This window comes from Stylophora pistillata, chromosome 6 (assembly GCF_964205215.1).
Source record: "Stylophora pistillata chromosome 6, jaStyPist1.2, whole genome shotgun sequence".
NCBI classification, from domain to species: Eukaryota; Metazoa; Cnidaria; class Anthozoa; order Scleractinia; family Pocilloporidae; genus Stylophora; species Stylophora pistillata.
This window is the reverse complement of record NC_142524.1, coordinates 9,392,300-9,416,840: the sequence shown is the minus strand read 5'-3', so window position 1 is coordinate 9,416,840 and position 24,541 is coordinate 9,392,300. Positions and strand designations below refer to the sequence as shown.

Below are 24,541 nucleotides of genomic sequence, written 5' to 3'. Positions count from 1 at the left end.
TCTCACTTTATCCGCTAGCCCTTGTTCTTCCTTTTGACGAAAGCTAGTGTCCCAAACACAACCTTCGCCTCATTTATGACCGAAAAGAGTTCTGGGAAATTCCACCACAACTCGAGAAGACAACACCTCACATTTCCATTCTAACAAATTATTAGAATCGTGTCGGGCCACCCAGTCCTACCAGCAAAATATTACATCCATCGAGACTTTTGCCACTCAAAACTGGCCCAAAATGCCTTGGTAGGTCCTGGTAGCCGTCCACAGATGGGCCAGAGACACGACTTCACTTGTGAACTCGCCAAGCTTGCATGAAAGCATTTTGGCGGTCCAGTCTACATGAAACCATCTCCCCGGGCCTCTGTTTTCTCTCAGAGGCTTGCCTCTACCCACATTCCAGCTTAATGATGCTGTCCTGAGGGCTTTTGTAGAGGGAAAATGGCTCGAAAAACTCTTATAAACGCGAGAATACGGGGTCATCTTCGGTGTAAAAACTTGACGAGGTTTTCTTTGTTTCATGAGGTATTGTTCTGCTGTACGCTATTGTTTATAATGTTTTGTTGTCTTTGTTTTACGTCACTCGAGAGTTTCACAGGTTTTTACACGAGGATTACCCAGAAAACGAATCGATTCGAACGCATCCAAACACGAGCGGGTGATCTTGGTCACGTAACCCCAAAGTCTGAACCCACGGTGTCTTAAAACCGCAAATATTGTAAGGGATACTTCATATAACGACAAATAAAGTGAGCTTAAGTTTTGTATGGCCAAATTAGAAGGTTTTTTGCCAGCTGGAAAAGGGTTAAACAAAAATTAATACCTATATGCTGAGTCATCCCTTCACTAACGTAAACACAAGGCCCATTTAGCAAAATATCTCTTGTAAAGTTTAACGCGATCCGTATTCACTGTCATTAGGGACTTTAAGCAGTCAGTACAGCAACGCCACGGAAGACCTCGATTAAAAAATGAGTTTCTACTTTTAGTTAGAATTTCGAAAATGGCTGCATGTGTTTACCGTCTCATAGGGCGCCAGACCTCAAACTCAACATAACGCATAAAAGTAGCGTTGAGATCCAAATGTAAATTAAAATAATTTGCCGCTGCGGTTTCGCTTCGCAGACGACGCAAATTTTGGTGATTTCACGTTGTTGTTTTGTAAAAGACGGCTAAGAAATGTACAAAGTTTTAAAACGCACGTGCTGGGCTATTGTTCTGCCAATTAAATCTATTGTTTTTCCAGGTTCTCGTTGCCGTAGCCGTCGTGGTTTGCTTAAAGTCCCTATTAATAGGGACCTTAAGCAGTCAGGACGGCAACATCGAGGATGACGTCGATCAAAAAAAAAAAATAAATTCATATTTCGAGCGAGAATTTCTCAAATGGCTGCATTAGTGTAGTGTCTCGTACGGCTCCACACCTCAACTTTAGCAAAACGTATTTGAGCAGCGTTGAGTTCCAAATGGAAACTTAAACAATTTGCCGCCGGGGTTTCCGTTCTCAGAACACGCACATATTGGTGATTTCACTTTGATGTTTTACAGAGGACAGCTAAGAAATGTACAACATCTTAAAACGCACGAGCTGAGCTATTGTTCTGCCTATTAGAGTTTTTGTTTTGCTATGTCCTCGTCGCCGTCGCCGTCGCCGTCCTGGTTTGCCGCAGGTAACTAATATCTCTCGAAAACGATGCGAAAAAGAGGCTAAGCAAAGAAAACAGAAATATTTTATAACAAATTTGCAAGACTTGTGGGAAAAAGAAGAAAAAATAGCAACCCAAGTCGTTAAATAAATATAAACAAAGCACATTGCTAAGATTCCCAGCAAGTATCTCTTGGAAAGTTTGGCAGAACTCTTCACCAATCATGGGACGATCTGACAGAATCTAGTTCCCAGTGTCTCCCACTAAGAAGAAAAATTTTTGTGTGCTTTGCATTTAATTTAAAAATTCCTAGAGAGGGTCGACCACAGCAACTAAACCTTTACCTCAAAAGTACCAAAATGAGCATACCCTTTTGTGGCCATAATGGTGAGTAATATTCAAATTATCATTATATCAGTGACTTCATTTCCATGATACAGTGTTTTGTTTCTATGTGACTTCCGTTCACCCAACATATGAAACTCCAGCTATTTCTTCTGTGTCTGCTTCGAGTATTTGAGCTGAAGAATGTCGCCTACTTCATCGATAGCTTCCAGAGCCTGATAAAAAAAAAATACAGAAAGGACTAAACTTGACTGTGTGGGAATTTGTTTTATCCATGTTAAGTAAAACAACTAAAAAAATCCATTTTTTGAATTGAGGAATAATTAGACTATTCTTAGTTAGAATTTCTCAACGGAAACTTTAACATAACGTATAAAAGCAGCGATGAGTTCCAAATGAAATTTTAGAAAATTTGCCGTGATTTTGCGTTGTGGTCTTGCAGAGGACGGCTGAGAAATGTAACCAAGTACGCACGTGCTGGCTATTGTTCTACCTATTGGGTCTTTTGTTTTGCACGTCCCCGATGCCGTCACCGTTGTGGTTTTCTTAGGGTCCCTAATAGTAATAACGAGAGCGTCAGCCCTGGAAGATTTATTCTAATTTTTCTTTAAGGGGGGGGGGGGGGGGGGTTGTTGAGTTTTCTTTCTCTCCCTGGGAGGGTGTCCTCCCTGGGAGGCGTCGACTTCCAAATCCTTTTTTTTCCCTGACACAGACTAAATTGCTTAGTTCTTGATTTTTTAGGGTAGGTGAGGACTGTCTGAATTCTACTGCGGTGTTTCTAAATACATAGACCACTTTTATAAATGGCTGCCGGGTTAATATTTTTTTGTTTAAATTTAAATTAGCCCTTCTGGCCTCGTTCTCCAGTAGTAAATTCAAAAGAATACATTATCCAGAAGGGCTAATTTAAATTTAAACAAAAGAATATTAATCCGGCAGCCATTTATGAAAGTGGTCTATAGCATTCCCAAGTAGCAGAGTACCCTTGTAAAAATTCGGTGCCGCAGTGACAGCATCTTTCACCCACCTTATCCAGCGGTTCCCGGGTGTGCGCGGCCGACAGACAGAATCTGGTGCGAGACTCAATCAGTGGGGTGGCAGGAAAACCAACCACAACCACAGCTACGTTCCTTTTTAGCATTTTACGGGCAAAAGAAAATCAGGAAGGGACTTCTGCGATTTGCCGTTAACAATCGTGTTCCGGAGAAATTAATCTTAATTTTTTAAAATTTTATTTCCTTTTGGAGGGTAAGGTGCTTGTGTACACGGGCTGATTCAACATAGCTGTGCAAAGAAAACTGTAACTCTCACCCACAGCCACAATCAACAAGGCGCGGTGAAGCACACAGAAAGGTAAAACCAACACCATACCTCGTACACAAAGTTTCAGGTACAAGTGGCCCGCAGTGCAAGCGTCTTATTGGGATGAGTCAGCGCTACAAGCTCGAGATCGTTTATCCAGACGGCCATGTTTGATTTAGGGTTACATTGTACAGGAACAGGTGATTCTCCCGACCCCATCTCAGTAGTATAGTAATTATGGTGTCTGAGCCATCAACCCTGGGGCCTTAAAATCTTAAATAATCCGTGAAAAATATATAACTCTAATCTGTAAAACTGATCTGTAAAAAATTATCTGGAATAAATCTGTAAACTGATATGACAAAATCCAACAATCCAGAAATTTTAAACTATTTGGAAAAATTAAAATCATAAAACAGACTCAAAATGGCTTCTTCTTAATCTTGTTTTCAAATTAAAACGCTTAAATTTTTCAAAAGTGCTTAAAGAAAAATTAAGTACAAAAACTAAGAATGCGTATTTCTGAATCAAAAAAAATAATTAAATAAGTATGAATAAAGAAAGTTACAAAAAATTTGATAAAGTACTTAAAGAAAAAACACGTAATGATATTGTGAAGAGCAATTCCAGATCAAAAAGAATATTTACATATAGTATAAATATGAATAGACAAAATTTGGAAAATTTATCGAGAGAGCAACTAAGCAAATTAAATCCAAAAGATGTTATGATTCATTTAATGAACATCAATCACTAATTCAAGAACAAAGACAAAAAAGTGTAAAACAGATGGTTAAAGAATATGAAGATGAAATTATTACAGAACCTACTATCATTCCAATTAACAAACCAAAAATAAAAACAAGCGTGTGGGGATTGTCAGAGATAATAAAAAAATATGACAAAATCACTATTAAACCTCTAGTGCCTACACCAAGGACTAAAAAACCTGTTCCACCACCAAGAACAAAAAAGCTTACCAAAGTAATTGAAACAAACAGAGCTTTGAAAGGATATACAAGATCGTATGAAACAAATATTAAAGATGAAAAAGATCCATTAATTCAAATGAAGAGCACAAGAGTGGTTACAAGAAAATTTATTGAAAAAGTATTAAAAGAAATGAAAGGAATGAAATTAGTTGAATCATTAAATATAACTTTAAAAAAAGTCAATCCTGATGGTAAATTTAAAATTAAAGAAGTATATTTCAACAGCAAACCTCAAACAATAATAAATGAAATAAACATAGAAGAATCTTTACAATTAACAGAGCAAGAATTATTAAATAAAATAGCACAATGGATTTCAGAAGGATCTGGTTGGATTATCGACTCAGTTCATAAGCATTATTTGAATTTTAATTATTATAATCCAACAAAAGGTTCATCTTATATTGAACTACTACCAGAATTAAAGAATCCTAAAAAAAATTTGATTAATTTACAAAATAAGGATAATGAATGCTTTCGTTGGTGTCATATTAGATATTTAAATCCACAAGATAGGTATCCTCAGAGGATTAAAAAAAGTTGATAAGAAATTTGTAGATAAATTAGATTATTCAGGAATTGAGTTCCCAGTTAAAATTAGTCAAATAAATAAAATAGAAAAGCAAAACAACATAAATGTGAATGTGTTTGGATATTGAAATAAACTAAAATATCCAATCTATGTTAGCAAAGAAAAAAATGATTATCATTTGAATCTTTTATTGATAACAAATGAATATGATTCACATTATGTTTTAATAAAAGATTTTAACAGATTCATACATGATATGACAAAAAAATAGAGGTAGAAAGCATTTTTGTTATTATTGTTTTCAATATCTTAATTCTGAAAGAGTTTTGAATAATCATAAAGAAAATTGTTTGACTATAAATGGCGCTCAAGCTGTTAAAATATCAACTAAAGAAACAACATATTGAAATTTAATAATTATCATAAACAACTACCAGTTCCATTTGTTATTTATGCTGACTTCGAAGCTATCACAGAGAAATTCCTGGATGTCAGCCTTCTGATAAAAAGTCTTTTACTCGAGCTTATAAAAAACACACTGATTGTGGATATGGTTATAAAGTTGTTTGTTGTTATGAGGATAAATATACAAAACCAATTCAAATTTATCGTGGTGAAAAAGCCGTTTATAAATTCATGGAAAAAATGCTTGAAGAAGTAAAATATTGTAAGAGTGTCATCAAATCAAAATTCAACAAACCATTAGAAATGACGAAAGAAGATGAAGAACAATTTAAAAATGCTGATAAATGTCATATCTGTGAAAAAGAATATACTGAAAAAGATACTCGTGTTAGAGGTTCTTGTCACATGACTGGTTCGTTACAGAGGTTCTGCACACCAAGATTGTAATCTTAATTTTAAAATAACTGATAAAATACCTGTAATCTTTCATAATTTGAGAGGATATGATTCTCATTTTATAATGCAAGAGATTGGTGAAATTGTTAAGAACAATAAATACACAAATAAAAAAGGAGAAGAGTGTCAAATGAATATAAATGCTATTCCAAATAACTTCGAAAAATATATGGCTTTCATGCTTCGAAATCATCTCACATTCATTGATAGTTTTCAATTCATGAGCTCAAGTCTTGATAAGTTAGTGAATAACCTTCCAAAAGATGCATTTAAATACACTTCTGAGCAGTTTTAAGATAAGAAATTCAATCTTATGACAAAAAAAGGAATTCATCCGTATGATTTTATGGATAGTTTTGAAAAATTCAATATGACAAAATTACCCACTAAAGATGAATTTTACAGCATACTGTATAATGAGCATATTTCAGATGAAGAAAATAATCACGCAAAAAAAGTATGGAGAAAGTTCGATTTAAAATCAATAGGAGACTATCCTGATTTGTAATTTAAGTCTGATATATTGTTGTTGGCTGATGTTTCTGAAAATTTCCGAAAAACTTGTCTTCAATATTATAAATTAGATCCATGCCATTATTTTACAAGTCCTGGCTTATCTTGGGACGCAATGTTAAAAATGACAAATATTAAACTCGAACTGATGACAGAAACTGATATGTATCAATTCATTGATACATACTTTGGTTCTCACCCATTGATACATACTTTGGTTCTCACCCATTGATACATACTTTGGTTCTCACCCATTGATACATACCTTGGTTCTCACCCATTGATACATATTTTGGTTCTCACACATTGATACATATTTTGGTTCTCACCCATTGATACATACTTTGGTTCTCACCCATTGATACATATTTTGGTTCTCACCCATTGATACATACCTTGGTTCTCACCCATTGATACATATTTTGGTTCTCACCCATTGATACATACCTTGGTTCTCTATATATCTGCTGGGGTGCTGACAAGGAGAGTTTATTTAACAATCAGGAGCTTCTATAATTGATGATAATTTCCTTTATTCTCGGGACCTTATTGTTTGATTCTGGAGTGATATTGTAAGGAAAGATTGGATGTTAATCACTCTTCTAGTTAAAAGCGTTTCACCATCACAATGGAGCTACAAAACCCTATCAGACCCAGCCAGTTCATTCAACCAATCCTGATGTCAACCAATCCTGATGTATTTAACATAGTTATTTACTTCTCGCCTATGGCTTAGCGAGGTATTGTTCTGAAAGATTATTATCATATGCATGTAACTGCATACTTAAGGTAACTTTCAAATACTTCCCAGATCTCTTATGGAGCTTCTTTGGTTTCTAAAATCTTCATCTTTATCAGCACTTACCTCTGCATCCACAGAGATGAATAAAAAAATCAACACAAAGTTGTAATGAGAAAGAGTTTTTTAGAGCATATACATTATAAGTACAATTCATCACTGACAAATACAGTGGTCTTACCATTGAGTTTGAAGACTTTAATTTTAGCTCCAGACAATCTGGCTCCCAGAGCAAGAGATGAGTGATTCAATTCATCACTGACAATCAAATCTCCTTTCCCCACTAGTGTGGGTATTGTTTCGTTTAGTAAATAGGCGTTGCCTATGATGGCAGATATAATTTAACACAGCTCGTGATTGACATTAATTCCTCACAATGCTTTAAAGTCTTAGCTTGTCGTGATTTAAACCAGTTTTTCAGAAGAATCAGTAAGAGAGAGAAGTCGATTTTTGTATCTGTTCGCTTACCCGAATCTGCTAACCTGAAGTGAAAAACCTGTTTTTACGATCCGCCACAGAAGTAAGTTTCCAGTCATGTTTTCTTGAATTTTTGCGATGAGATTAAGACTAAATTTGCGTTTTCTGTATTCGAATTACAAACGTATTTGTCTTAGATCGAATAATCATTAAAGTTTGGATAATATTATACGGTTTGTGGTGGTCGTCTGAACTGACCAGTTCCGAGTAAGGAAACAGGTATGTTGGTGGAGTTTGTAGCAAAACCCATTCCAAATGCTATTGCGGCAGGCTTGCCAAGAAACCGAGCCACAAGAGCTTCCAGTTCATTGTGAATGTGAAGAGTGCCTGGAGAGGAGAGATTAGCATTACCTAAGCTGTAGTTTTGGAAAATTCACCAAGTGAAGGCTATGATGTAAAAAATCTGGGGCGCTCTGCTATTTTGCAAATCGACCTTTAGTTAGCCTACTTTAAACGGCTTTAGTGTTTTTTTAAATAAATTTTAAATCCTTAAGTCAAACTGGTAAGGGATAGAATAGAGGGCTACCAGACGTTTTGACAACTTCGAGTACTTGAATCTTAATTAATGAATTCTTCGTATCAGTATTTTATAAAAAATCTCTGTTGTCATCTCTTCTGCCTGGATATCCAGATATCCAATTAAAAGAAAAAGACATAAAAGCTTTCACTTATAGAATGAGGGGGGAGGAGGAGGAGGAGGGGGAGGGGGCGGGAGCTAGAGGAGGGGGCTAGGGGAGGGGGAGGGGGTTCGGGGAGGGGGAGGGGGAGGGGGAGGGGGTTAGGGGAGGAGCCAGTTTGACCTCGATTGAAGTTGTAACTCTTTCTCGTTCGTTCCCCTGCAGCTTATTGTATCAAATTTACGGGGTGAGATTTCAACTTCCAAGAGTTAAAAAAAAAAACGGTTTATCAAGGCTGGGTGAAGTGGTCCCAGCCAATTAACAAGTCCTGGGTCCTAATGTGAACCGTGACGTCTTCTCTTTTCAAACTATACACAGATTTTAATCGACGCGAATTTTTTGACAAAAAAAAATTGCATGAAAATTAGTTGGTTTATTCTCCTCCTGATATTTATTCAAAGTCGTCTGTGATCCAGTTCATCCACAACTATTTGAGGAACATGTTCGACCTACAATGCCGAGATTTTTTCCCAGTTCTATGGCGAAAAATGAAAATCTCTATAATTAAGCTGAAGAGCTGTTTCCTTCTGTTTTCACGATTTGGCAGTTTTTCTTTCGCCTTGAATACTTGACCCTGAGGATATCCCCAACCTCGTCGATTGCGTTCAAAGCCTAAAGAGTAAAATATAATTACCCTGGATTAGAAACGCGAATGAAAACACACACGAGATACAAGACGAGCAAGAGTTAGTAAAAGAGAATTTCGTAAAAAAGGTTGTGCTTAATCGTCGTGGTCAAGTACAATAATGATGAAGAATTATCATTTGTCTCACGATATACGTAGTCACTTTTGGTGCGGATCGCATCACAAAGAGAATATTAGGGACCTTAAGCAACCACGACGGCGACGGCAACGAGGACGTGGAAAAACAAGAGATCTAATTGGCAGAACAATAGCTCAGCACGTGCGTTTTGAAACTTTGTACATTTCTTAGCCGTCCTATGCAAAACAACAACGTGAAATCGCCAAAATTTGCGTCGTCTGCGAATCGAAACCGCAACGGCAAAATAATTCAATTTCCATTTGGAACTCAACGCTACTTCTATACGTCATGCTGAAGTTGAGCTCAGTGTGGCGCCTTATGAGACAATAAGCTAACCCAGCCATTTTTGAAATTAGAAGAAAAAAGAAAACAACAACAACAACAACGAAGAAAAAAAAATTAGCGCAAAAACAATTCCCATTATACCGGTTGGTTATAAAAATATATGATCTAAAAGAGAAAAGGTTACGATATTCTGACAGATATTTCGTCTCCTGAAGAACAAGATAAGAGGTTATTAAGGGAATAAATTAATCCACGTTACCTTATCGAGCATTTCCCAGGTGTGTGACGCAGACAGACAAATCCTCGCTCTCGCTTCAATCAGTGAAGTGGCAGGAAACCCTGCAATGACCACAGCCACGCCTCTTTTGAGCATTTCACGTGAAAAGGCACTGAAACAATGTGTCATTTAAAAATGTGAATCGTCATAAGAAATCTTAACAAAACGCCATCCTCGAGTCGGTAACTGAGGTGATACAAACTTTGTACCGCATTCTTTCATCGATTTTAATGTTTTTGTTTTCTTTTATGGGCAACGTAAAACAAGCACTTTAGAAGGAAAATTAGTAAAATCAGAGTGGTAAATAAACGGAATTTGACAGTAAACTATCCACTTTATCAAAGGATAAAGAAAACTTACACAGTTTTTGCCGGCATGTAAAGAAGAATGGGTACCACTGCTGAGGCATCATGGCCGTAAACTATAAAGCCCATCTTTTTCAGCTTTTGTCGGAAGTACCTGTCATGTAAACAGCACAAAGATTAAGTAAAGTAATGAAATAACTTAATAGGCGACTTCTCTCGCCGCACGATGGTTTCTTAATCACTATTTGGGGATTTAAGCAAAGACGTTTTGGAGATGCGGGGAATCAATTAGTATCAGACCCCCCTCCTTGACCTCTCGCCGCTTGCTTTGCTCGGGGCCTACGAAACGCTGGTGCCGCAGCGCAGCGCCAATAATGAGAACCACTGTTTTAGCATTTTAAATCAGACGCTAGAGATCCTCAAGATCTTTCGTAAGCGCCAACTGAGATGCTAAGGAAATATCAACTGCCTCACCAACTGGTTGTCGTTCAACCCCATAACTGGGCTCGAGGCTTCGCAAGGAAAAAATTGGCCTAAGTATTCATATAAGTCTACATACTTGCAATTCTGTGCCAATCTGGTAAGCCTCTGTTTTCCTGAGAACATAACAGAAATTCTAGTTGAGACGAGAAGTAACCCTCCTTACACTTTAATATACAGATACGATCTCACAGAAGTTTTTAGTCGAGAAAGCTCAAGCACTGACCTACAAAATGAGGAAATTGTGGATTTGTGAGAAAAGAAAAGAAAGTAGCCTTCACTCTTTTCGAGTTTGGCACTGAGACAAATGAAGAAACAGATTGGCTCCTTGGACAAATAATCTAGAGCAAACGAAAGAAAAAAACACTCTACGCAAGCTGTAAAATCGATGTTAGTTAGCTAAAGCTCTCGCGCTAAATTCTTGGCATTCGCCAAAAGATACAGGTCTCTCCTAAGAGACTGCTTTTTTCCCACAAGTAACTGAAAAACTTGAACTTAAAACAATGAGCATACATATACGCACTATACGCTCTTCTCCCGCTAAAGGAGAATCATTCCTAAAACTAGGTGTATTAGCTTTTAACACTTGACCACCGACTTGTGGAATTGAAGGCTTGGGGGAGAAAAAAAAAAGGGCATGCGCAAGGAAATCCATTCTGACCGGCCGTACGCCAAACATAAGAAACAACCGTGTGGTTGTTCATAACTCGTGGGAAACAACTTGGTTCCGACAGCCTGAAAAACACGCCACCTAGTCATTACAACGTTCTCACATGCGCAGACGTTTGACCGTTCTATTGAAGGGATGTACCAGAACTTTTCACATTTTATTAACAACCTTTACTTGTACCGTCCTCGCCCATAATTATTTTCATCGAAGATATTATTTGCATGACCACTGTAGGCGACATGAAAGAGGCGTACGCTGCACTATGGGAACTTCCTTTTATATGGTCTATTATTTCCTAGAAGAAATAATAAAATGACATTTCTTTGTAAGTTGTAGCTGTCAAATTGCTACCTTAGCTTAATTTGAGATCATTAAAATGAAATACACCTAGCTGTAACTTCATGAGAATTAACAAAATTAATTGTACAGGTGGTTGTAGATCAATGCTCAATATTGCCATTAATTATTAAACTGTAGTACTTAGGAGTGTCATTAGAGAGATTGAGCACCGCGTTTACGTGAAACGGCAAACGTCAGCTTGCCCTTTCACGTTTCACGTAAAATAGCGTGAACCTTAATGCTCTAGTTTCGCGTAAGCTGAAGTCATGGTGGATTTGAGGGCGCCTTGTATGAATTCAAAGAAATAGTTTTGATGCCCTTTTCGGCAACTAACTATTACTCTGAGAGAAAAAGCGAAGAAAATCTTACTTACACTGTACACGGCAAACACGAAACACGTAACGTAGAAATGGCAAAGCGCAACCGGCAAACGTGAGAAAATGGCGGGAAAAAGCGAGGTCACGTGGTCACTCTTGCCGTTCACCGCGTTTCGCGTAAACGCGGTGCTAAATCTCTCCAACACCTCAAAACCAAACGAGTGGTTCTCACCTGTGAGGCAGCAATGTAACCGCCAGCAGCACCAAAACTCTTTGTAAATGTCCCCATCATGATATCGACATCTGCAGGGTCCACGCCAAAGTACTCTGTTACGCCCCTTCCGTTTGGGCCCATGGCTCCAATGCTGTGGGCCTCGTCTAGGTACAAGTATGCTTTGTACTTCCTCTTAAGGGCTACGATCCCTGGGAGATTTGCGAGAGAGCCCTCCATACTAAAAAAAACACTTTGACTTACTCTATTGTATAAGAAGAACTTCTTGATTATCGTAAAAAAGGTTCCGATTGATTATTTGCGGACAATCTCTTTCATGCTGAAGGTCTCTTCCACGGATGATATGACTTACCTATAGACCCCTTCAACGATGATTAGAATCTTTTTCCACGCTCGGTGAGTTATTGGCTGCCCCTGAGCAACCGATTCGTGCAAGATTTTCTCCAAACTTGACATGTCTGCAATAAAAACAGAGATCTGAGAATGTGTTGTGTAGAGGCGGGGAGCGGGGGGGGGGGGGGGGGCTAGTAACCTGTAGTGGTGCTCCTATTTACGTAAGGTGACTTGACCTTACCATTATGTTTGAAGACCTTAATCTTCGCTCCTGACAGTCTTGCTCCTAAGACTAGCGATGTGTGGTTCAACGTATCGCTGATAATCAGATCTCCCTTGCCCACCAGGGTGGGGATGTTAGCAGAGTTGGTGGCGAATCCCATACCAAACACCATAGCAGCAGGCTTACCGACAAACCTGGCGACAAGAGCTTCCAACTCGTTATGAATATCCAGTGTCCCTGGAAAATGGAGAAATGCTGTGAGGAATTGGAGGTTGAAAGATCAATTTAATTGAAATGCAGAGAGTGAATGCGCCCCTGATATCGAATTTATTCCAAATTTGATATACTTGTGAAGTGAGGAACGTTGGATAAAATTCGCGTGTTGGTTGAATTTCAACATAGAAAAAGAACACACGCAGTAAGTTATGTCAACATGAGGTGTTAATTTGCTCACCGTGAGTACCTTTCCCTTGAAATAGAACAACAACAACTTTATTTGCACCCTGAATTAAATTAAATTTAAATTACAAAAAAGTAATAAAACAAATGAAATAAAGTGCATGGCTGCCCAAAATATCCACCAGATTGATAGAGCAATTAACTCTTACTTTCAAATCTGTTATAGTGAAAGGGCTCCATGAATCACGCCGCACAGCCTCATTAACATCTTGGGGAGTAACACAGAAGTCAAACGTCAGCGCACGAACGAGTATCTCCCGGACTTTGACTCACCGTATTCATGTCTTGAGCTGCAGCCTGCAATGCCATATTCACGAACAGCCTGTTCAGCGGCCTCTGCGCAAGGCCCAGAACTCTCCGCGAACCCAAGATAATTGTAAGAGCCAAGATTGACAGAATTTGTTGTCGTTCCTGTGTATCTAGGCAGAACAATTCATTTTAAACTAGTCAATAATGTTAGTGTCTGGTTGTATTAATAAGTGCACGTAAACAGCGATTACAATGTTGATCTTTTGGGTAAAAAACCAAAGTCTCCGAGTGTTTTTTGTGATTTTTTTTTAATGACAGTGGTATTCCAAATCTTCGCCGCAATGTCGTGAAAACTGGCAAAAACTACATAGACTGAGTGACTTGGTAGGTGTTATAGTTGCGGCTGAAAAGAGCTACATTATAATAGTTTTATTCACTCATTTCTGGACTTTTTAAGTTTTATTCATATTAATGTTAAAAGTAGATCATGAGATGGTAGTTTGTCAGGGCGGAATAAAAGTCACGAGATAAACATTTTGAGCGATATCACAAATGGACATTGCTCAAAAAACCGCTGACTGCACCTTTTTGTCTTGGTTAAGGTGGAAAAACATCATGGAGGTAAGACACGGAGATTGACACGGATTACACAGGAGCCTGGTTAAGATTTTCTAAAAGAGGGGGGAGGGGAGGGTCTAATGAAGTCGCACCAAGACCTTCAGGTGGGCTTTTATAGATTGTACTGGTAAAAGTTGCATATTATGCTAGTAGCACTGCTCTTTTTTGGCCAAATTACGCTTATGCTCGTTTTTTCAAATGATGCCACCTATTTTTTCAAATTATGAAGGCGTCAGACTACCCTAAAGTGATGTCGATATCCACGCTGTTGATTCTTTAGGTTTGCGCTTTCTTGCTTTAGTATCAACTCCACCCCCAACTAAGGGAAAAGGCCCTGGGAACGAGGTTGGTTTGTAATTTGTTTAACCACCACCAAAAATACCACGAAGGAGCGTGATCTTCTGGCCCCCGGGACCTCCTCCCTAGCTATGCCCCTGATGTAAATGATCAACTTGATAACTTAACGCTACAAAGAGGGGCAAACTTTGACGCGACTCCGAAGTAACCTTCTGAGGAAACTACTTTAAGGCTACCTGAAAGTCTGGTTCCAGTCATCGGACTCTCTATCCGCGAGTGCAACCTCTCCGCCAGGAACACTACAAATGGGTCTGTTAAAACAGTCCCTCACACGAGTGTAAAGATTCCGTGTGTAGAAACTCTCAAAATCGGAATAAAGCGGCACAAAACCCTGAAATCAGTGAAAACTATAACAGGTTAATCAACTCAAGATAAACAAAGAAGTTTCCCTTTTGAATGCGTCCCAAGCTGTAATCGTTTTGGTGACCATAGCGGGTAGAAAAAAACTTTTTGCTCTTATATTTGCCAATTTGCTGGCAGCGGTCATGTGATAGAAGTATTATAATTTCATTGATAGCAAAGAGAAGGGCTGGTTTCGCTACTTTGAGGTGGTTGTTCAAAAAATAAAATTTCATTCTGTTAATTGATACGTTTTACAGTTCACTGACACTACCTGAAAAATGAATTCTATGATGGCTTCCCATAAAATTGCGTAACAACGCGCAGGAGTTTTGCCCTTTGCATCATAAGAAATAATCCCACCTTTCCTCTTAAAACTATGGATTAATATCACTTGTGTTTCAGAAGCTGCAACAACTTCCGGAATTTCTGAAAACATGCGTGATATTAATTAATACGTAGCTTTTACTCAGCCCCATAAAATTACCTATACAAGGTAAACCATTATCGACCATTGTTGTATTCGTCTAGACAGAAAAAAATATTACTGATATGAACGCGTGCCCTCATTTTTTTTTCTACGCAGTGCACGTGTTAGGATCGTAACTGAACGTAATCAAAAGTGAAATTTTCAAATGCTTGTCGGCGTTGTTTACGAATGCTATTGTTCTTTCGGACTTTTCATTAAAAACTAAATTAAAAAAATATAGATACTCTTAGCGCTTAAACGCTCACAAATATGTTTGTGACACACATCAAAACATGAAAGTTACAAAAGAATATATCGTTTTTCACTAAATAACAACGACCAAAGCTTATCCAATTTGTTTAATAGAGGGTCGTAACCCCATTGTCTTCATCCGCCGTGCAGCCGTTTTGCACAAGCACGTGCCCAAGATCACGCTTGGTTACCCCACCAAAATTAAACCTACTGAGCATGCGTTACGGTTGAAAGTCCAGAGGTCATAAACGAAGAGCCTCTCTTATTCTTGCATAACCAATGAAGCGCTAGTAGTGTAGAAAGGCGGGTCCTGGGACAAAATCGTTAAATTATCACGCATCTACGTTAATTTAACGATAAATCAGTTTACTCACGCTCACATTTTCTCATCTACTTAACGCCCACGTTCGATAATTTAACGACAATCGTCAAGTTATCGAACGTGGGCGTTAAGTTTAACATCTTTAAAGGTAAACCCCACCTTATCGACCATTTCACGTTAATTTGACACTTTTTTCCTTCACATCAAAAGTTTTTTCAACTCACGACTCATGAGTTGAAAATTTCATTGACAAAGAATGCTGATTACTGATTATTTTTGTTGTTTATAATAAAAATATGGATACGTATGATGCACGATCCTCGCAGTAGATAGCGAGGATCGTGCATCATACGTATCTAATACCGCAGTTCAAAATATATAAACTTCATATATTTATCCTATCTTATTTATCACTTTCACGGGTTTATTACGAACCAACTTAACGGCTTGCTCCCAGTTGGCTTGTTAGCTCAATTGGTAGAGCGCTACACTAGTATTGCAGAGTTCAGTGGTTCGAGTCCCATACAGGCCTGATTTTTTTCAGGTCTGATTTTCGCTATTGCATAAATAGCGCTATCTACTGCGAGGATCGTGCATCATACGTATCTAATACCGCAGTTCAAAATATATGAACTTCATATATTTATTCTATCTCAAAAATATGGATGTTGAAAAATTTAGTAAAAATCTTGAAAAAGAACTAAGTGCTGAACGTTTAAGACAAAATGTTAAAAACACATTACAAGACATAAGTGATAAACGACAAGATATGCGGTTCGAAAGAGAGGAAATATTTCAACCCATTGTTAGCAGGGTAAAGGAGGTGAAAGAAACAATCGACGATAGACAGGATAAAGTCACTGCGAAATTAACAGAAAATTAAAACGCATTAACCACAGGAATCCAAGCTCTTCTGGTGCAGCCGACAACATCTGCACTTCCATCACCATATTTACGACCAAGTCCATCTCTTCATCAAATCTCTTGCTGAGACATGGGGAAAGATTGATTGTATTGCCAGCAATGAAGAAAAATACATCAGTTTCTCAAAGCAAGTAAAGGTCGATACAAGAGTTGATGAAAAAGGTAAAGAAAAACATGTGACATTTACATTGCGCTTTGTTGACAGCTTGAAGTTTATGGCTTCAAGTCTTGAAGAACTGGTTTCCAATCTGGCATCAGATTCAAAGAATAGATTCAAAACGATGCAAAAGTATTACAAAGGCAAAAAACTTGATCTTTTGCTGAGGAAAGGAGTTTATCCTTATGAATATATGGATAAACTTGATAAGCTAGATGAAACTGAATTACCACTGGGAAGCGCTTTTTTCTCTTCAATCAATGGAGAATGTATTTCTGAAGAAGATAATGTACATGCAAAAAAGGTGTGGTGAGTTTTTGATTGCAAAACCTTGACAGATTATCACAATCTCTACAACGAAGCAGATGTGTTGCTTTGGTGTGATGTCTTTGAAAATTTTCGTGATGTTTGTAGAAAAAACTACGTTCTCGACCCAGCTTGGTATTATACTGCGCCTGGCAACAATAAACATATGAAACATATGTGTGAACTGCGGTTATGAGACGTATATGAGAACGATCCTTCGCAGTAAAGCACTATTTGAGCAATAGTGAAAATCAGACCTGAAAAAAAAAAATTTCAGGCCTGTACGGGATTCGAACCACTGACCTCTGCGATACTAGTGCAGCGCTCTACCAATTGAGCTAACAAGCCAACTGGGAGCAGGCCATCAAATTAATTCGATATAAACCCTTACTGCGAAGGATCGTTCTCATATACGTCTCATAACCGCAGTTCACACATATGTTTCATATGTTTGTTGTTGTTTGATTTATCATCCACGGGTTTATATCGAATTAATTTGATGGCCTGCTCCCAGTTGGCTTGTTAGCTCAATTGGTAGAGCGCTGCACTAGTATCGCAGAGGTCAGTGGTTCGAATCCCGTACAGGCCTGAAATTTTTTTTCAGGTCTGATTTTCACTATTGCTCAAATAGTGCTTTACTGCGAAGGATCGTTCTCATATACGTCTCATAACCGCAGTTCACACATATGTTTCATATGTTTGTTGTTGTTTGATTTATCATCCACGGGTTTATATCGAATTAATTTGATGGCCTGCTCCCAGTTGGCTTGTTAGCTCAATTGGTAGAGCGCTGCACTAGTATCGCAGAGGTCAGTGGTTCGAATCCCGTACAGGCCTGAAATTTTTTTTTTCAGGTCTGATTTTCACTATTGCTCAAATAGTGCTTTACTGCGAAGGATCGTTCTCATATACATACTGCGCCTGGGTTGGCTTGGGATGCATGTTTGAAAAAGACAGGAGTGAGACTCCAACTCCTGTCTGACATGTTGTTGACGATTGAAAAGGGAACTCGTGGTGGGATTTCAATGATTTCCAATCGAGTGGTCGAGCGAATAATAAATATATGGGTGAAAAATTTGACAAGAATGAACCATCCAAATTCATATCATATCTTGACGCAAATAATCTTTATGGTTGGGCAATGGCAAAGAACCTTCCAACACATGGCTTTGTGTGGATGGATGAATTTGAATTGAAATATTGGCAAAATTATTCGTGTTTTCTAGAGGTTGATTTGTTATATCCAGAAGAATGGCATGACTTGAACAATGATTATCCATTGGCTCCTGAGAGAAAAAAGATTAACAATGTGGAGAAGTTGATTCCCAACTTGAACGACAAAGAAAAATATATTCTTCATTGTGATTATCTCAAGTTGTATCTTCAGTTGGGGATGAAACTCACAAAGATTCATAGAGGGATAAAATTTCAAGAGAGTGATTGGATGAAAGATATATCGACTTCAATACTAGATTGCGCTCAAAAGCCAAGAATGAATTTGAAAAAGATTTTTTCAAGTTGATAAATAACTCAGTCTTTGGAAAGACCATGGAGAATCCGGGAAATCGGATTGACTCGCGATTGGTGAATAATGAGAAGAGTGCAAAGAAGTTGGCAGCAAAACCAAATTTCAAGAATTGTACCATCTTTTCTGAGAATTTGGTGGCGATGAACATGAAAAAGACTGAGATAATATTTAACAAACCTGTTTATCTTGGGATGAGCATTCTGGATTTGAGCAAGACATTGATGTATGATTTTCATAATAATTACATCAAACCAAAATACGGTGAAAGATCCAAACTTCTTTTTACTGATACTGACAGTCTCTGTTATGAGATTGAGACTGATGATTTCTTCAAAGACATTGCTTCTGATGTAAAGACAATGTTTGATACGAGTAACTTTGATTTGAATCATCCGTCTGGAATAAAAACTGGACAAAATAAGAAAGTCATCGGGATGTTTAAAATTGAGACTGGTGAATCAATAATCATAGAGTTTGTGGGGTTAAGAGCAAAGTTGTATAGTTATAAATTGTTTGAAGGCGATGAAAGAAAAAATGCAAAGGTGTCAAAAAAAAGAGAAGATTACTCATGATGATTACAAGAAATGTTTGTTTTCAAAGAAAGAACAGCTTCGAAAGATGCATGTCATTCGAAGTCATAAGCATGAAATTTTTACACAAGAGATAAATACAGTTGCTTTGTCGGCGAATGATGATAAACGTGTTATAATGGATGATGGGATACACACATTGGCTTATGGGAATTACTCTTTGAGTAAAGAAAAGTAGACACTCTTGACACTTTCAACTCATGAGTCGTGAGTTGAAAAAACTTTTGATGTGAAGGAAAAAAGTGTTAAATTAACGTGAAATGGTCGATAAGGTGGGGTTTACCTTTAAAGATGTTAAACTTAACGCCCACGTTCGATAATTTGACGATTGTCGTTAAATTATCGAACGTGGACGTTAAGTTTGCCTTTAAAGATGTTAAACTTGACGCCCACGTTCGATAACTTGACGATTGTCGTAAAATTATCAAACGTGGGCGTTAAGTTTACCTTTAAAGATGTTAAACTTTAAAGATGTTAAACTTTAAAGTTTAACTTTAACCACGTTCGATAACTTGACGATTGTCGTTAAATTATCAAACGTGGGCGTTAAGTTTACCTTTAAAGATGTTAAACTTTAAAGATGTTAACGTGAAATGGTCGATAAGGTGGGGTTTGCCTTTAAAGATGTTAAACTTAACGCCCACGTTCGATAATTTGACGATTGTCGTTAAATTATCGAACGTGGACGTTAAGTTTGCCTTTAAAGATGTTAAACTTGACGCCCACGTTCGATAACTTGACGATTGTCGTTAAATTATCGAACATGAGCGTTAAGTTTACCTTTAAAGATGTTAAACTTAACGCCCACGTTCGATAATTTGACGATTGTCGTTAAATTATCGAACATGAGCGTTAAGTTTACCTTTAAAGATGTTAAACTTAACGCTCACGCTCGATAATTTGACGATTGTCGTTAAATTATCGAACGTGGGCGTTAAGTAGAGGAGAAAATGTGAGCGTAAGTACTAAACTGATTTATCGTTAAATTAACGTAGATGCGTGATAATTTAACGATTTTGTCCCAGGACCCGCCTTTCTACACTACTAGCGCTTTCCATTTGACCAAAAGTTTCGAGATTTCCGATCTGAAATCGAACGGAACGGGAAAAGTTCAGGAATAAGTTTTCGAAAATTTAGGAATACGTTTTGAGTGTGCCCTCTTGGATACGATCGGACGCGTTCCATTCGGCCAGCGAAAATACCGACATTTTGAACCCGTGATTTTTGTTGAATGGAAAGCGCGCCACGTCAAAATTTTTCGTCAGCATTTTCTTCTGCAGTACAAATAAATTTTGTTCATAGCATTCATTTCAATGCACTTAGAAAAATAACTCAGGCTTTTCCTTAGCACACGTTGCCCACAACAGTGTACCTCGCCGTGACTAATTAAATAACATCGCGTTCTATCGTTTTTTCCGGAGTCATATTTCATCGGTAACTAGTAACTAATTTCTTATGTTACCCTTAATTTTCCCTTGGCGGCAAAAACAGTTTTCAATGTCATGTTTGCCGTAGCGAATCGTAAATGTTTGTTTATACGTAAGGTCTATGCGCTGGCACACTTAAATTGTCTAATTTATAACTCAAGTTTCGGAGATTGCACATCCTACAGCGAAACTGCTCTCTCTTCAATTTCATCTGTGCACAAACAGGATTATTAATTAAAGTTATATCCTTACCTCATTTCCTGTTTCCTGAACAGACTTGGACTTCTCTAACCGGTACTTACGCATAAAGTCACGCATGTAGCCAAAGATTATCAAGAAGAAATAGGACAAGTAGGTCATCACAGCAATAGACAAAGGTGTCTCTTCAAGTTCTTCTTGCAGCTCACCGCTGTACTCTTTCCCGTGGCTTGCAAAACCGTTGGATCCCTTTGGGAAGCCATTTTTCATGGATTGCTGTGTTCTCCGCGTAGCGTAAGTAACGGCCACCATTTTTAATTTTATTGTGCAAGGCTGCAACCTTCTGTGTGACGTAACAGAATATTACAAAATCAATCAAGTGAGGATGAGAGTGTCTTCAAGAGTATCATTCACTTCATTGTGTCTTACTTGTCAGGTTCTGGCGATTCTTGGTTTGTTTATACTTGCCAGCATGTTTGATCCTTTCATCGACAACCTGAAGAATTACAAATGAAACAGGTCGCACCTAGTGAACGGTTTACTTCTTCCACTATCATGGTTTTATTGTTGTAGTCGGATCAATAGTTGAATATTTTACGGGCAAAAGCCGAGTTCAAACTTTATTCAGTGATAACCCAACTGAAGTCGAATAACTGTCTTGTTTCGCAGCTGTGTTTTCATCGACGCAGTATTTCTTTAAGCTTCGCAGGATAAGTCGTAAAATTGATATTCGTTGTCCGATGTGTAACGTCGTCGGTTTGTATTCGATAATTGGAAATACCTTTTTTCGGAAAAAAATCGAATATTAATCTTCATCTTGAAGATAAAAAAAAATAGACTGGCAATGATTACATTTTTGAGCCATTAAGTACGCCTTCCTATATATCAACATCTGCAAGACCTTACCAACCATTCATTCTGTGCTAGAAATATTTAAGGCATAACTTGACAAGATAAATTTGGCGCTCAGTACGAGACTAGCCTGTGACACACCCGGCTGCAACGCAGGCTATCCGAGACTGGACTATGGGATTTTACAACTGACACTGTTCTGTTTTGTGTAGGTAACTTCCAGCTATGTTAGGCAGCGCAACAAAAGTCCACCTTAGAAAAGTGAGCGAACACGCAGTTCCTGCTCTTTCTTGGGCCTTCAGTGAAACTTTCGAATCACGCGGGCTAAGATGAAAATGAAGGCAATCTCATCGTCGTCATCAAAATTAACCTTGAAGACTGCCTCTAGCCTTTTAAGCTGAAACGTGACAAGCGAATGTCATTCTATTTAAAAACTCATTTGACACGCGTGGGCCCATTTCATTTTGAAATTAATGCGACTCGTGGAAGCTTTGCAAAGTAAACATCATGTCCCCACATTTTTTTTCGTTCTGCACTACCCGCATGGTTTGTGAGGCCATGCGCAAGTGACAATCAAGTAAATAAAGGCTGATCGTTTCTAAAGAAACTGTTTGGGGCTGCGTCGGTGGGAGTAACGAAATAATTTGAATATATCAACAAAGTTGAAATGGTAAATTGGCCACCGTTACGATTATAAAAGCTGACGTTTCAAGCCCTTCCGACCAAGGGCTAACGCTCGAAACGTCAGCTTTTATAATCGTAACGGTGGCCAATTTACCATTTCAACTTTGTTGATATATTCAAATTATGACAATCAAATACATCCCTTCTCACTTTCCAAGAGAGTCGTCGCTGTCCGAGCAATTCGCGGATTCAGACTCTTTACTATAAGCACACTAAGGCGGCTGGCCTCACTAGGTAGTGGTTATATAAGTTAGAAAATAGCTGCTGTAAGATACGCCACTCCTGGAGACCGTACTCAACTATATCGCAAAGGACAAACTAAAATTGAGCTCTCTCTCGTCTTTAAAATGCTTTTATTGCAGAAGTAATTGTTTAAAACGTCTCTAAAACATTACTAACATTACTTCACTCTTGTGCTTATCATCAACTATATGTTTCGTCTTCATTTGCTGTCAGTGATCGCTTTAAATACTTTATATTTTAACATTTTAACATATTTCCCTCTCCAATTGTCATTAATCAAAGCTTTAAGAATTTATAAAGGCGGATAGTTTCTAAAGAAACTGTTTGGGGCTGCGTCGGTGGGGGTAACGAAATAATTTGGATATATCAACAAAGTTGAAATGGTAAATTGGCCACCGTAATGATTACAAAAGCTGAAGTTTCGAGCGTTAGCCTTTCGTCGGAGCGAATAGAGGAATTGTGGGTTGTGTGCTTTTAAAGGCAGTAAATGGAGCTACGTTATTGCTGGGAACATGGCAACGAGAACCACGTCTCGAAGGTGTTCTCGTAATCGATCACCTAGTCTTCTTCCTGTTTCGCCGATGTATATTTTTTTGCGATAAGTGCAAGTTATGCAATAGATTACATTGGAGGAGGTGCACGTGAAGTGATCGTGATCTTAATGGATCGTTTAGGTCCCGATATTTTATCAGTGTTGTGAATGAAAGGACACGTTTTGCATCGTGCACGAGCGCATTTAAAAGTGCCTGGTTGGTCATTAGTCTGAAAAGAACCTCTGACCAAAAGATTGCCTATGTTTTTGTCGCGTTTGAATGAAATGAGCGGAGGCTGCGAAAAGATAGTGCTTGTCTCTGGATCGTTTTGAAGTAATTTAAAGGTTTTAAGAATGATGGATTTAACTGAGTGGTTGTGAGGGTGAAACGTGAGAGTGAATGGAATGCGGTCGGAATCTTCGGTTCTGTCCTGGTGTACCGGTTCACAAGGGAATTACCATTGTTCTTTCTTTGTTTAGGAGTCATAGGTTAGCTATTGTGTATTGTTTGGTCGTTTGTATTGGCTCTTGTGAACCGGTACACGAGGACAGAACCGAATCTTCCTTATGCGGCGTTTGTAGTGCTGAATGTCGATCAATAATTTGGGCGCGGTGGTAACCGGCTTGAACGACAGAAACTAACCACGTTTATCGAAAAACTGGCACATTGACTCTGATTTGTGGTGGAAATCAGAGTTTACGAAATCAGAGTTTACGAATTTAGCTTTTAAACGGACTACCCATAACTATAAACTGAATGATTTTAATTTCACCAATTTCTCATTCATTTCTCATCCAACAACAGCAAATATATAACCGAGATCTTGTAGTAGAATTAAATATTTATATAACAAAAGTAGAAAATAATATTTGCGTGTTGAAGCATCTTAAAATTGTTATCGATATTGTTTGTACATAACAGGCAGCGCTCTGTTAGGGCACTTAATTTTTTTCTTTACAACAATAGAAGACCAAACGTAGAAATTGTTTAGCCCTTTTCTAGCAAGCTACGCATACATGGGAGTCATAACACCCGCTACTGTTGTTATTTGTTTCTTGTTGAAATTTAGAGACAACATTATGTAAGTGTGTACATTGCAAGGCTGTTTGATGTGACACCTATTTCAGCCTAGAACAGCCAGAATTATTCCCGATTTCCATTGCAGTGAACCGTTCATATAACAACAAATCCCAAAAATCCAGCATTCTGCTCCAAGAGCAACACTGAAAAAGTGTCGATCTATTAAGATAAAAACTTGCTCAAGAAATCAAAAGTTTGCATTCAAAATACACCTCAGGGCCAGATCTTGCTGTTTGGCTGGAAAATTCCTTCTCACTTTATCCGCTAGCCCTTGTTCTTCCTTTTGACGAAAGCTAGTGTCCCAAACACAACCTTTGCCTCATTTATGACCGAAAAGAGTTCTGGGAAATTCCACCACAAGTCGAGAAGGCAACACCTCACATTTCCATTCTAACAAATTATTAGAATCGTGTCGGGCCACCCAGTCCTACCAGCAAAACATCACATCGATCGAGACTTTTGCCACTCAAAACTGGCCCAAAAAGCCTTGGTAGGTCCTGGTAGCCATCCACAGATGGGCCAGAGACAAGACTTCACTTGTGAACCCGCCAAGCTTGCATGAAAGTATTTTGGCGGTCCAGTCTACATGAAACC

At 38.2% G+C, this 24,541-nt stretch overlaps 1 protein-coding gene across 2 annotated transcripts; it reads right to left on the bottom strand.

The window, feature by feature from the left end:
* Nucleotides 1-1,624: 1,624 nt before the first annotated feature.
* On the bottom strand, nucleotides 1,625-20,913 carry LOC148728131 (serine palmitoyltransferase 2-like). Of its 2 annotated transcripts, none has more exons than XM_088762745.1 (11): nucleotides 20,610-20,913; nucleotides 14,220-14,374; nucleotides 13,093-13,238; nucleotides 12,379-12,597; nucleotides 12,157-12,262; nucleotides 11,805-12,024; nucleotides 11,085-11,211; nucleotides 10,326-10,362; nucleotides 9,823-9,920; nucleotides 3,010-3,140; nucleotides 1,625-2,197 (listed from the first exon to the last, which is right to left on the bottom strand). In XM_088762745.1, the coding sequence occupies exons 1-11, from the start codon at nucleotides 20,865-20,867 to the stop codon at nucleotides 2,126-2,128; spliced, it is 1,569 nt and encodes a 522-aa protein (XP_088618871.1). In that variant the 5' UTR covers nucleotides 20,868-20,913; the 3' UTR covers nucleotides 1,625-2,125. The 2 variants fall into 2 exon arrangements, with proteins under 2 accessions (XP_088618871.1, XP_088618870.1); XM_088762744.1 differs by lacking the exons at nucleotides 1,625-2,197; nucleotides 3,010-3,140 and adding exons at nucleotides 8,489-8,747; nucleotides 9,444-9,573 and having other exon boundaries at nucleotides 9,822-9,920; nucleotides 20,610-20,900.
* Nucleotides 20,914-24,541: the final 3,628 nt, after the last annotated feature.

Bases quoted from the DNA above. Each gene is read 5' to 3' on its own strand.
- LOC148728131 (XM_088762744.1), bottom strand. From the start codon at position 20,867: ATGGTGGCCGTTACTTACGCTACGCGGAGAACACAGCAATCCATGAAA. The intron at 12,263-12,378 runs GTAAGGTCAAGT...TTTTTATTGCAG, and splicing joins TAAGGTCTTCAAACATAATG to ACATGTCAAGTTTGGAGAAA. The intron at 8,748-9,443 runs GTAACGTGGATT...TTTACTCTTTAG, and splicing joins CCTGGGAAATGCTCGATAAG to GCTTTGAACGCAATCGACGA.